At 40.0% G+C, this 13,296-nt stretch overlaps 1 protein-coding gene across 13 annotated transcripts in view; it reads left to right on the top strand.

Annotated features, from left to right (window-relative positions):
- Positions 1-13,296, top strand: part of GRK4 (G protein-coupled receptor kinase 4) — a 186,055-nt gene that overhangs the window by 145,795 nt on the left and 26,964 nt on the right. For all 13 annotated transcript variants that reach the window (XM_075570359.1, XM_075570342.1, XM_075570326.1 and 10 more), the window contains one exon: positions 3,492-3,584. In XM_075570359.1, the coding sequence (XP_075426474.1) occupies positions 3,492-3,584 (93 nt within the window). The remainder of the gene's footprint in view (positions 1-3,491; positions 3,585-13,296) is intronic.

Genomic DNA, 13,296 nt, shown 5'->3' with positions numbered 1-13,296 from the left:
CCATCTTGCCTGTACCTTAATTATACCTTTGGGATATCTCGGCTTTCTTCAGGTTTGGAGAGCAATGGTTCTTAAAACCCGGTTCATCTTGCGGCAGTGCACATCTTGTACAGCCAAGTTTTGTTTAAGGAATTACAGGACCAGCATAGCAATTCCAGAGAGACGTTTCGTCCTTTTGGTCCAACAGCTTGAACGTCATCAATGGCTCTGCTTTGTGAGGTTCAAGTGGGTGGATAGCTGCAACCAAGATGCTCAGTATGGTTATGGTCATGGTCACTTGCACCCATTAAAAAAAACACAAAAAAAAAAAACAATATTTTTTTTTGCAAATAACAGAGTTCAATAGAGACTAAAACACTCAAGTGCAGCTATATATTTCACAGAGAACTCCCAAGTCTGTTGCACAAAGTGGGTATTTTCATGTTAGATGCGTAAATCTAGTATAATAAGAACTATATCTATCCTATATCTATCCTTTTTTCAATGTTGCTTACAAAACAACCTGTTTTCCATAAGATTGCTGAATGAATTATTAGCCCCTGTGACTTTTTTAATCTGACCCCTGCCGCAGACGTGATTACACACACTTTCCTCCATGAATGGAATGCGCGTGTGAATGACCTTTTGCTTGGTGTAGTTACGCTTTTTGTTTTTCGTGGGAGACTTGCTATGTAGATGACGACGTCGTTCCTGGTTGTGCGGCCCAGCTTCAACGTAAATCCCTCAGTGCCAATGTGTTGCAGGCCCCATTGGCACTGCAGGGGTTAAGCGTGTATTTATTGGAGACGAGCTACTCCAGAGACTGGTGACACGTAGGAATTGATATACTATTTCTCTGCAATCCTGCTATTGCTGTTCTTGGTGTTTGTTACACCGCTATCTTTCTATTTGGGTTTTGTGATTGACCCTAGGTTCACAAGGTGTATAGGAGTATTGGGTTTTCTAGTGACTCACCTGTATGTGTACGTATTATCATACCAAGATTTCTCCCATTAACATCTGTAAGGTATCAATTAAATTACTGGCAGCAGCAGTTTAAACTTAAGTGGACACATTCGTTTTCTATAGGTGTTCCTCTCTTTCCCTGTCTATGCGAACACGATTTTTTCTTATTTTTGTTGTGTACAATATTCCATTCAAACAGGAGGGAGATATTTTGTGGTATGGCATGAAGAGAAATAGCACAAGTTACTTTTTTTAAGGTTCTGTGGGAATGGGCCTGAGGAAGGGGTAGTCAGCCCCGAAACGTTGCCCCTCTTTTGCTCCACCACACTTACTCCCTTTTTTTGCCTTTAGGCAGTTTATTGTTTGTAACCAATTCCCCTTGTGTGTTCCTTGTTTTCCCTTCCATCCCCTCCCATTTTTGCCATTCCTTGGCTTGTGTTTACATAGATTTTCCCTAGGTCAGTGTCAATATCCTATGTGTGTGTGTGTGTGTGTATATACATATATATATATATATACAGCTCAACCCCGTTATAGCGCGATCTGCTATAACGCGGATGCGCTTATAACGCGGTTTGAGCGTGGACCTTGAAAAAAAAAAATTACGTTTTTTTTTGCACACAGTCACTGCACACTGCATACATTCACAGCACACTGCATACACTCACAGCACACTGCATACACTCACAGCACACTGCATACACTCACAGCACACTGCACACACTCACAGCACACTGCACACACTCACAGCACACTGCACACACTCACAGCACACTGCACACACTCACAGCACACTGCACACACTCACAGCACACTGCACACACTCACAGCACACTGCACACACTCACAGCACACTGCACACACTCACAGCACACTGCACACACTCACAGCACACTGCACACACTCACAGCACACTGCACACACTCACAGCACACTGCACACACTCACAGCACACTGCACACACTCACAGCACACTGCACACACTCACAGCACACACACACACTCACAGCACACACACACACTAAAGGCACACTGCACACACACACACTGACACACTGACACACACACAGCACACTGCATACACTTATAGCACACCCACAGCACACTGCATACACTCACAGCACACTGCATACACTCACAGCACACTGCACACACTCACAGCACACTGCACACACACAGCACACTACACACACACACACACACACACACACACTGACACACTGACACAGACACACACAGTCTCACACAGTCAATTTTTTTCGGCGGCCATTTTTTTCCGCGACCCCGTTTATAACGCGGTGGTCACGGATGGCCCCCGAGGACCGCGCTATAACGGGGTTAAGCTATATATATATATATATATATATGTATATATATATATGTATATATGTATATATATCCTTTATTGTACCTTTCTATCTTTCTATCTATCAATACAATCTATTTTTTGGCATATTCCAGTGTTTTTTCAGTTTATTCTCAAGAGTGCTGGGGACATTACCTTTGTTGCCTTATAGATTTGGGAGGGTTAAGGGTCCCTCCTATTGTTCCCGTGCACCGGTCATTATATAACTCTATATTCTACTTAGGAGTGCTGTCTGTAACACCGGACACTTTGTGTATTTATTCTTGCTCAATCTTAATACAAGCATATATATTTAGAACTATTATATATGTCTTATCAAACAATGGAGATCATTTTATTTTTTTTGTCAAGAAATATAACAAATGTTGGATGAAAATGAAGTTGGTACATTGCCCGCTGGTAGTACAGTAGGTGAATAATTCTATATTCTGCACCTCCCAGCATAAGGTTTATAACACATTAAATAAATAAAGGGAGGCACAGAAAGAAATGTTAAATAATTCTATTTTCCATGTAAATATGGAGCAACATTTTGGTCCCCTTCTCAGGGTTTTAGTTATTTAAATCTATTTAAAATGTATTTGTCTGCCTCCCTTGTTTTATTTCATGGATAGATAAATCCAAGCCTCCCGCATCCCTCTCTTCGGGTTCATGCAAAGCCTGCATATTTGTAAACATGATGTATATTAGCCAGCAAATACATCATCCACCAAACATTTGTTGTTGTTACTGCATATATGAGCGCTCGTGTGTGAAAATCTGTGCATAAAAAGGCTGAGGTGTGATGCCACAAGCGTTATGGAGTATCGCTATATTTTACTTGCATATCCAGGATACCATTACCATCTTCACTGAGAGCAGAGGCCGCGGCCTCCCCTAGGAGCCAGCACATCATCAGACACACCAGTGTGCCACTGGATATGACCTTGCCCCAACATTATGGGGCACTCTGGGGAGCCACTTTGTGATTAGACTGTGTATTATGTATTCATCAGTGTGTTTGTATCGGTGTGTGCTAGTAAATGTGTGCAGTTGGGTTTTGATTGCATTTTTGAAACTGGTATAGGGAGAACCTGCAAGCATCCTCCTCTTCTCAGTCTATGGAGGAGGTTGTCGTTTGCTCAGGTGGAAGAGGTGTCAGTATTTGTTATAGATCATATTTATTTTCTTCCACTTGCAGAGTTGTCCATGATTATCTGAGCGGAGTGCCGTTTGAGGATTTCCAGGAAAGCATGTACTTCTCACGCTTCTTGCAGTGGAAATGGCTAGAAAGGTAAGAAGAAGAAAAAAAAACACATAGACGTTATTATAGATCCGTGTTTCTCACTTGGGGTGCAATGTCGCCCAAAAGGGCCTCAGACTAGCCGTAAGGGTGCCCCGTGGGAACACCTATGTTTGCTTTTGTGTATCAGCCCGAAAGCTGCAGTGTGTTCTGAATTTATTGCTGATGAAAGATTTTGTACGACATTGCTAAAATAATCCTGATTTACATTTTCAAACAGTCATTACTATAACACTGTCATTCTAAGTGTGATGATATCGAGACTGATCTTGTCGTTAGAGGCTTATTTTCAGTTTTATTCGAATTAAAATGAGTCTGACATTTGATAAAATGAGGAGGTGCCCCCAGCATTTGGATCATCTCGATAGGGGGTGGGGGGTATCTATGTTTCCCAACCTTATTTTGTGCTGTACAACCGCAATGTCGACTCAGTGGATAGGTACCAGGACCACATTGAGCATGGTTAGGAATGTTAACCTCCAAGAACTAAACCAGTGACATTTGGCTTTTTAATGAAAAAGTGCTGACTTCTATTAGTAAGACTCCATTGAAATTAGAGCAGAGGTGCTAAAACTCACTCCAAATCGGCAATTGTTCTGAGGACAGTGGTGGCCATACTTGGATAGAAAACAAAATGGCGACTGACGGGAACCTGCCTGCAAGCTAATTAGCCAGGCCCACCAGTGAGCTGGTTCTTACCGAACTTCCCAGCGGCCATCTTGGAACCGGCCTTGCAAGATGACATGATTGCTGAATCATGGGGGTGTATGATGGTGTCATACACAGGGCGCCCCCTGTTTTGGATACTTAAAATAAAGACGGGGAGCTTGTTGAGGATATTAATGCTGTAACACATTCACTGACAGAGGGGCCTGCAGTGCACTGTGCCCATTTCTGGCAGTAAAAGGGTTACGGAAGAATGAATCTGAAATCTTGATGGGCTTATAATGTTGGGGTTTTTTTTCTTCCTGAAATGCTGATTATAGAAAGCCTTTTATCATTTGTTTGAGAACGCAGGGTATGTTCATTTATAGACCTACCTAAGTATACACAACAATGTTTTCCGTGCTTGCTGTTTCCTAATGTGCTCATACAATATATCGCTGAGTGTGTTTTCGGCCTGTGATGCACGGAAAAAGAGAAGGACTGAAGTCTGATAATGAGGCGTAGTTAAAATAAAATGGAACATCATGGGCATGGCAGTGTAATGAAGCGTGGCTATCTCCAGACATGGTTTCTCAGAACGTGTATCGAAAATACTTTTATGGCCTTATATTGAACCTGCGGAATGTCTTAATAATGCCATAAAACGAATGCATACAGCAGGCTTCGATAAGACTTGTGCCATATACTTGTAATTGCTCCACTTAAATACACCGTAGTCCTGTGTTTTGCTGTTGCAGTAAGTAAGATGGGGCACCTTACAGACATTGAATATACGTACCGTACAATGTGCACTGGTCCTTAGTCAAATGAAGTTGCACTATTGATGAGAGAGATTTTATAATGGGTTTTTCCTCTTGCCACGGCACCGGTGAAATACATTGCTCTCCATGGAAACTTTTAGCTACTAGTTGTCTCAATATTTAATTGACTCGAGAGTGTATGAGGCTAATGAAGGCTTTAGTTTATAAGATTTCTTCAAAAAACAATGATAAAAAGCTCTCCAGAACAGAAAAATTATGTAGGTGTGTTTACCTACAGTAGTTGCTTAATTTGACGCCACCTTTCTAAATGTAGCAGGTTCTTATACTGTAGATAGAGCTGATGATATTAATAGGCATGATATTACTATGCAGTGACATCACAGCAGGGGTCAAAGTGCAATGCTACTAAAGGGATCAATTACCCAGGTGGGACCCCATAAAAATGTCCCCGGGATTAGTTCACTTTGGCCCTAGAGGGATTTACAGTTCTATTCTCTCTCTTTTTTTTTTTTAAGAAGAAATGATTGATTTGAGAAAAACGCTCACTGTTTTGGTATTGTATGTATTGAGCAGGTCCTTCCACAGTATGGGCGAAGAATGTAAAAATTAGCAGCGCACAGCCAAGGGAGCCAGGCTACGTGATGGTAAAAAAAACTATTTATTGATCCAACACAAAAAAGGAGGTATAGGAACCTCCTGCGCGTTTCGCACCTTGTGGGTGCTTTATCAAGGCGTATGGAGCTGTCATTCACCATTATATACATAAGGCACTAATTCAAATTAGTGCCTTATAGAAATTCCACAATATGGTCCATCTGATCTGAACCATTTTGACCAATGTTCCAACAATGGTAGACTTTTTTTTTTTTTTAACCCGGCACAATACGGCTATTATTTAAAATTAAAAATAAATAAATAATCACTTTGACTTCTGGATAAGAAGCAGATTCAATCCTGCTCACCGAAAAAGCTGCTTTTTGGTACGTGAAGTACAGGCAAGCAAAGTAACTTGTTTGTTGGTTGCAAACATATCACACCTTGGTAATGTCATGCAATCAGGAAGATACATGCCTGATAAAGAGGGGTGGCTGCTTCCTGGTGCCATTAACACACTGCAAAGCATACAGAACAGAGAGATTATTTTTTAAGATAAGTATATTTTTGTTGTTGTAGAATCTGCAGATCTTTTGACAGCTTCCAGTTCCCTTCATACTCTTGTGTGGTCCATTAAAATGTATCTTGATTTATGATGAACCCACATGTTTCCAGGACAAATAACTTGAAAGTAGAAATGAATAGCACACTGGAACCACCACAGCGAGTCCCTCATCCTTTCCAACTTCTGACCTAATCGGGCACAATTTTAGTGTACATTTTAAAAACAAACATTACAAAGTCACACAGAAACACACAGAACATCAGTGTACAACAACTTCTCGTCATACGATTCCTGTACAGTGAGATCTTGTAGATCCTGTACATAGTGAGATCCTGTACATAGTGAGATCCTGTAGGTACTGTACATAGTGAGATACTGTACATAGTGAGATCCTGTAGATACTGTACATAGTGAGATCCTGTACATAGTGAGATCATGTACATACAGTAGTGAGATCCTATAGATACTGTACATAGTGAGATCCTGTTCATAGTGAGATACTGTACATAGGGAGATCATATATATACTGTACATAGTGAGATCCTGTTCATAATGAGATCCTGTAGATACTATACATAGTGAGATCCTGTAGAAACTGTACATAGTGAGATCCTGTAGATACTATACATAGTGAGATCCTGTACATACTATACATAGTGTGATCCTGTAGATACTATACATAGTGAGATCCTGTAGATACTATACATAGTGAGATCCTGTAGATACTGTACATAGTGAGATCCTGTAGATACTATACATAGTAAGATCCTGTAGATACTATACATAGTGAGATCCTGTAGATACTATACATAGTGAGATCCTGTAGATACTGTACATAGTGAGATCCTGTAGATACTATACATAGTGAGATCCTGTAGATACTATACATAGTGAGATCCTGTAGATACTTTACATAGTGAGATCCTGTAGATAGTGAGATCCTGTAGATACTATACATAGTGATATCCTGTAGATACTGTACATAGTGAGATCCTGTAGATACTATACATAGTGAGATCCTGTAGATACTATACATAGTGAGATCCTGTAGATACTATACATAGTGAGATCCTGTAGATACTGTACATAGTGAGATCCTGTAGATACTATACATAGTGAGATCCTGTAGATACTATACATAGTGAGATCCTGTAGATACTTTACATAGTGAGATCCTGTAGATAGTGAGATCCTGTAGATACTATACATAGTGAGATCCTGTAGATACTGTACATAGTGAGATCCTGTAGATACTGTACATAGTGAGATACTGTACATAGTGAGATCCTGTAGATACTATACATAGTGAGATCCTGTAGATACTATACATAGTGAGATCCTGTAGATAGTGAAATCCTGTAGATACTATACATAGTGAGATCCTGTAGATACTGTACATAGTCAGATCCTGTAGATAGTGAGATCCTGTAGATACTATACATAGTGAGATCCTGTAGATAGTGAGATCCTGTAGATACTATACATAGTGAGATCCTGTTCATAGTGGGATCATGTAGATACTGTACATAGTGAGATCCTGTAGATTCTATACATAGTGAGATCCTGTAGATGCTATACATAGTGAGATCCTGTAGATACTGTACATAGTGAGATCCTGTAGATAGTGAGATCCTGTAGATACTATACATAGTGAGATCCTGTAGATACTATACATAGTGAGATCCTGTTCATAGTGGGATCATGTAGATACTGTACATAGTGAGATCCTGTAGATACTATACATAGTGAGATCCTGTAGATACTGTACATAGTGAGATCCTGTAGATACTATACATAGTGAGATCCTGTAGATACTATACATAGTGAGATCCTGTAGATACTATACATAGTGAGATCCTGTAGATACTGTACATAGTGAAATCCTGTAGATACTATACATAGTGAGATCCTGTAGATACTGTACATAGTGAGATCCTGTAGATACTGTACATAGTGTGATCCTGTAGATACTATACATAGTGAGATCCTGTAGATACTATACGTAGTGAGATCCTGTAGATACTGTACATAGTGAGATCCTGTAGATACTATACATAGTGAGATCCTGTAGATACTGTACATAGTGAGATCCTGTAGATACTGTACATAGTGAGATCCTGTAGATACTGTACATAGTGAGATCCTGTAGATACTGTACATAGTGAGATCCTGTAGATACTATACATAGTGAGATCCTGTAGATACTGTACATAGTGAGATCCTGTAGATACTGTACATAGTGAGATCCTGTAGATACTATACATAGTGAGATCCTGTAGATACTGTACATAGTGAGATCCTGTAGATACTGTACATAGTGAGATCCTGTAGATACTATACATAATGAGATCCTGTAGATACTGTACATAGTGAGATCCTGTAGATACTGTACATAGTGAGATCCTGTAGATATTATACATAGTGAGATCCTGTAGATACTATACATAATGAGATCCTGTAGATACTATACATAGTGAGATCCTGTAGATACTATACATAGTGAGATCCTGTAGATACTGTACATAGTGAGATCCTGTAGATACTATACATAATGAGATCCTGTAGATACTGTACATAATGATATCCTGTAGATACTGTACATAGTGAGATCCTGTAGATACTATACATAGTGAGATCCTGTAGATACTATACATAATGAGATCCTGTAGATACTGTACATAGTGAGATCCTGTAGATACTATACATAGTGAGATCCTGTAGATACTATACATAGTGAGATCCTGTAGATACTGTACATAGTGAGATCCTGTAGATACTATACATAGTGAGATCCTGTAGATACTATACATAGTGAGATCCTGTAGATACTATACATAGTGAGATCCTGTAGATACTGTACATAGTGAGATCCTGTAGATACTATACATAGTGAGATCCTGTAGATACTATACATAGTGAGATCCTGTAGATAGTGAGATCCTGTAGAAACTATACATAGTGAGATCCTGTTCATAGTGGGATCATGTAGATACTGTACATAGTGAGATCCTGTAGATACTATACATAGTGAGATCCTGTAGATACTGTACATAGTGAGATCCTGTAGATACTATACATAGTGAGATCCTGTAGATACTGTACATAGTGAGATCCTGTAGATACTATACATAATGAGATCCTGTAGATACTGTACATAATGAGATCCTGTAGATACTGTACATGAGATCCTGTAGATACTGTACATAATGAGATCCTGTAGATACTATACATAGTGAGATCCTGTAGATACTGTACATAGTGAGATCCTGTAGATACTATACATAGTGAGATCCTGTAGATACTATACATAGTGAGATCCTGTAGATACTGTACATAGTGAGATCCTGTAGATACTATACATAGTGAGATCCTGTAGATACTATACATAATGAGATCCTGTAGATACTGTACATAATGAGATCCTGTAGATACTGTACATAATGAGATCATGTAGATACTATACATAGTGAGATCCTGTAGATACTATACATAGTGAGATCCTGTAGATACTGTACATAGTGAGATCCTGTAGATACTAGACATAGTGAGATCCTGTTCATAGTGGGATCATGTAGATACTGTACATAGTGAGATCCTGTAGATACTATACAGTGTGATCCTGTAGATACTGTACATAGTGAGATCCTGTAGATACTATACATAGTGAGATCCTGTAGATACTATACATAGTGAGATCCTGTAGATACTATACATAGTGAGATCCTGTAGATACTATACATAGTGAGATCCTGTAGATAGTGAGATCCTGTAGAAACTATACATAGTGAGATCCTGTTCATAGTGGGATCATGTAGATACTGTACATAGTGAGATCCTGTAGATACTATACATAGTGAGATCCTGTAGATACTGTACATAGTGAGATCCTGTAGATACTATACATAGTGAGATCCTGTAGATACTGTACATAGTGAGATCCTGTAGATACTATACATAATGAGATCCTGTAGATACTGTACATAATGAGATCCTGTAGATACTGTACATGAGATCCTGTAGATACTGTACATAATGAGATCCTGTAGATACTATACATAGTGAGATCCTGTAGATACTGTACATAGTGAGATCCTGTAGATACTATACATAGTGAGATCCTGTAGATACTATACATAGTGAGATCCTGTAGATACTGTACATAGTGAGATCCTGTAGATACTATACATAGTGAGATCCTGTAGATACTATACATAATGAGATCCTGTAGATACTGTACATAATGAGATCCTGTAGATACTGTACATAATGAGATCATGTAGATACTATACATAGTGAGATCCTGTAGATACTATACATAGTGAGATCCTGTAGATACTGTACATAGTGAGATCCTGTAGATACTAGACATAGTGAGATCCTGTTCATAGTGGGATCATGTAGATACTGTACATAGTGAGATCCTGTAGATACTATACAGTGTGATCCTGTAGATACTGTACATAGTGAGATCCTGTAGATACTATACATAGTGAGATCCTGTAGATACTATACATAGTGAGATCCTGTAGATACTATACATAGTGAGATCCTGTAGATACTGTACATAGTGAGATCCTGTAGATACTATACATAATGAGATCCTGTAGATACTGTACATAATGAGATCCTGTAGATACTATACATAGTGAGATCCTGTAGATACTATACATAGTGAGATCCTGTAGATACTGTACATAGTGAGGTCCTGTAGATACTATACATAGTGAGATCCTGTAGATACTATACATAATGAGATCCTGTAGATACTGTACATAATGAGATCCTGTAGATACTATACATAGTGAGATCCTGTAGATACTGTACATAGTGAGATCCTGTAGATACTATACATAATGAGATCCTGTAGATACTGTACATAATGAGATCCTGTAGATACTGTACATAGTGAGATCCTGTAGATACTATACATAGTGAGATCCTGTAGATACTATACATAATGAGATCCTGTAGATACTGTACATAGTGAGATCCTGTATATACTATACATAGTGAGATCCTGTAGATACTATACATAGTGAGATCCTGTAGATACTGTACATAGTGAGATCCTGTAGATACTATACATAGTGAGATCCTGTAGATACTATACATAGTGAGATCCTGTAGATACTATACATAGTGAGATCCTGTAGATACTATACATAGTGAGATCCTGTAGATACTGTACATAGTGAGATCCTGTAGATACTGTACATAGTGAGATCCTGTAGATACTATACATAGTGAGATCCTGTAGATCCTGTAGATAGTGAGATCCTGTAGAAACTATACATAGTGAGATCCTGTTCATAGTGGGATCATGTAGATACTGTACATAGTGAGATCCTGTAGATACTATACATAGTGAGATCCTGTAGATACTGTACATAGTGAGATCCTGTAGATACTGTACATAGTGAGATCCTGTAGATACTATACATAGTGATATCTTGTAGATACTGTACATAGTGAGATCCTGTAGATACTGTACATAGTGAGATCCTGTAGATACTATACATAGTGAGATCCTGTAGATACTATACATAGTGAGATCCTGTAGATACTATACATAGTGAGATACTATACATAGTGAGATCCTGTAGATACTATACATAGTGAGATCCTGTAGATAATGAGATCCTGTAGATACTATACATAGTGAGATCCTGTAGATACTATACATAGTGATATCCTGTAGATACTGTACATAGTGAGATCCTGTAGATACTGTACATAGTGAGATCCTGTAGATACTATACATAGTGAGATACTATACATAGTGAGATCCTGTAGATACTATACATAGTGAGATCCTGTAGATACTATACATAGTGAGATCCTGTAGATAATGAGATCCTGTAGATACTATACATAGTGAGATCCTGTAGATACTATACATAGTGAGATCCTGTAGATAGATACATAGAATGTAATGGCAGATACGAGCCCTCCTAGTCTGCACATGTGCTGTAAAACCTCAGACACTATTTGATGTCTGGCTTTCTCTCGCATTTAAGACATCCTTCTGTCTATCCCATGCATTCCTTTAATCCCTTTACATGTGACCCGTGGGATTGGGCATTGCAGAAAGTCTCGGATGTTCCTATTTCCATTAAACTCCATAATGCCAACATGTTTCTAAAAGGGCCAGTAGTGATGATCACATCTGTACCCTGTTTAGAACGTATCTTACGTATCTTACATCTGACTGAACATTAGATGTGTCACAGGCGGTGCTGCAGACAGGGGTGGAAGCGCAGGGACATGTCCCGGGACCGACGGAAGAGAGGGGCCCATCCCGGCAGTCCAACCCGCAAGTTAGGCTCTGGCAAAAGTCGAGTCCATCTTCAGCTATCGTGCTTTGCTTCACCGTCTGACCTGGACCCCTACTGATTAGGTAGGACCCAAAGCGTGGGGGAGAGGGGTTAGAGAAGTGAGAGACAGAGAGGGGACAGTAAGAGGGGGGAGGGGGAGAGGGGTTAGAGAAGTGAGAGACAGAGAGGGGACAGTAAGAGGGGGGAGGGGGAGAGGTGGGAAATAGAGGGGCAAGAGAGCAAGTTAGAGTGGGGGTGAGAGGAAGGGGAGAGAGAGAAACGACGGAGAGAGTAAGAGAGAGACCGGGGAGGGGTTGGTGGGGGTTTGAATTCACAAGGCCGCTCTCAGAGGGGAGTGGGCCAACACCTCTCCCCAGCTCAGCCACCGGGCGGGTACTCCTATACCATGGGAAAGCTGTCGGCAGCCCCAGTGATAGGGACCCAGTCCAGAATTTCTCGAGAACATCCTCCAAAGCTTAACTCAAACCGGATCTGCCAGGGGCCCAGACAACCATTTATATGCAACACATTGTTGGCCCCTCTGCAAGCGAAGGGTTTGACATTTTCGCTGGGGTATTTGCCACCTGGGTACCCTAGCAAATGTTCTAAACCAGGGGCGGCCAACTCCTGTCTTCAAGAGCCACCAACGGGTCAGCTTTTAAGGATATCCCTGCTTCAGCACAGGTAGCTCAATCAGTGGCTCAGTCGTTATTAGTATAAGGTGCAGGGTAGCATTGACCAGGCAAACTAAGCACTAGCATACAAACTCCCCCACAAAAGTCTCTCTCTATACAGATGCAGCG

The sequence above is a fragment of the Ascaphus truei genome, chromosome 1 (genome assembly GCF_040206685.1).
Source record: "Ascaphus truei isolate aAscTru1 chromosome 1, aAscTru1.hap1, whole genome shotgun sequence".
In the NCBI taxonomy this organism is placed as follows: domain Eukaryota; kingdom Metazoa; phylum Chordata; class Amphibia; order Anura; family Ascaphidae; genus Ascaphus; species Ascaphus truei.
The sequence above is the reverse complement of the archived record's forward strand: the minus strand, read 5'-3'. Positions and strand labels throughout refer to the sequence as shown.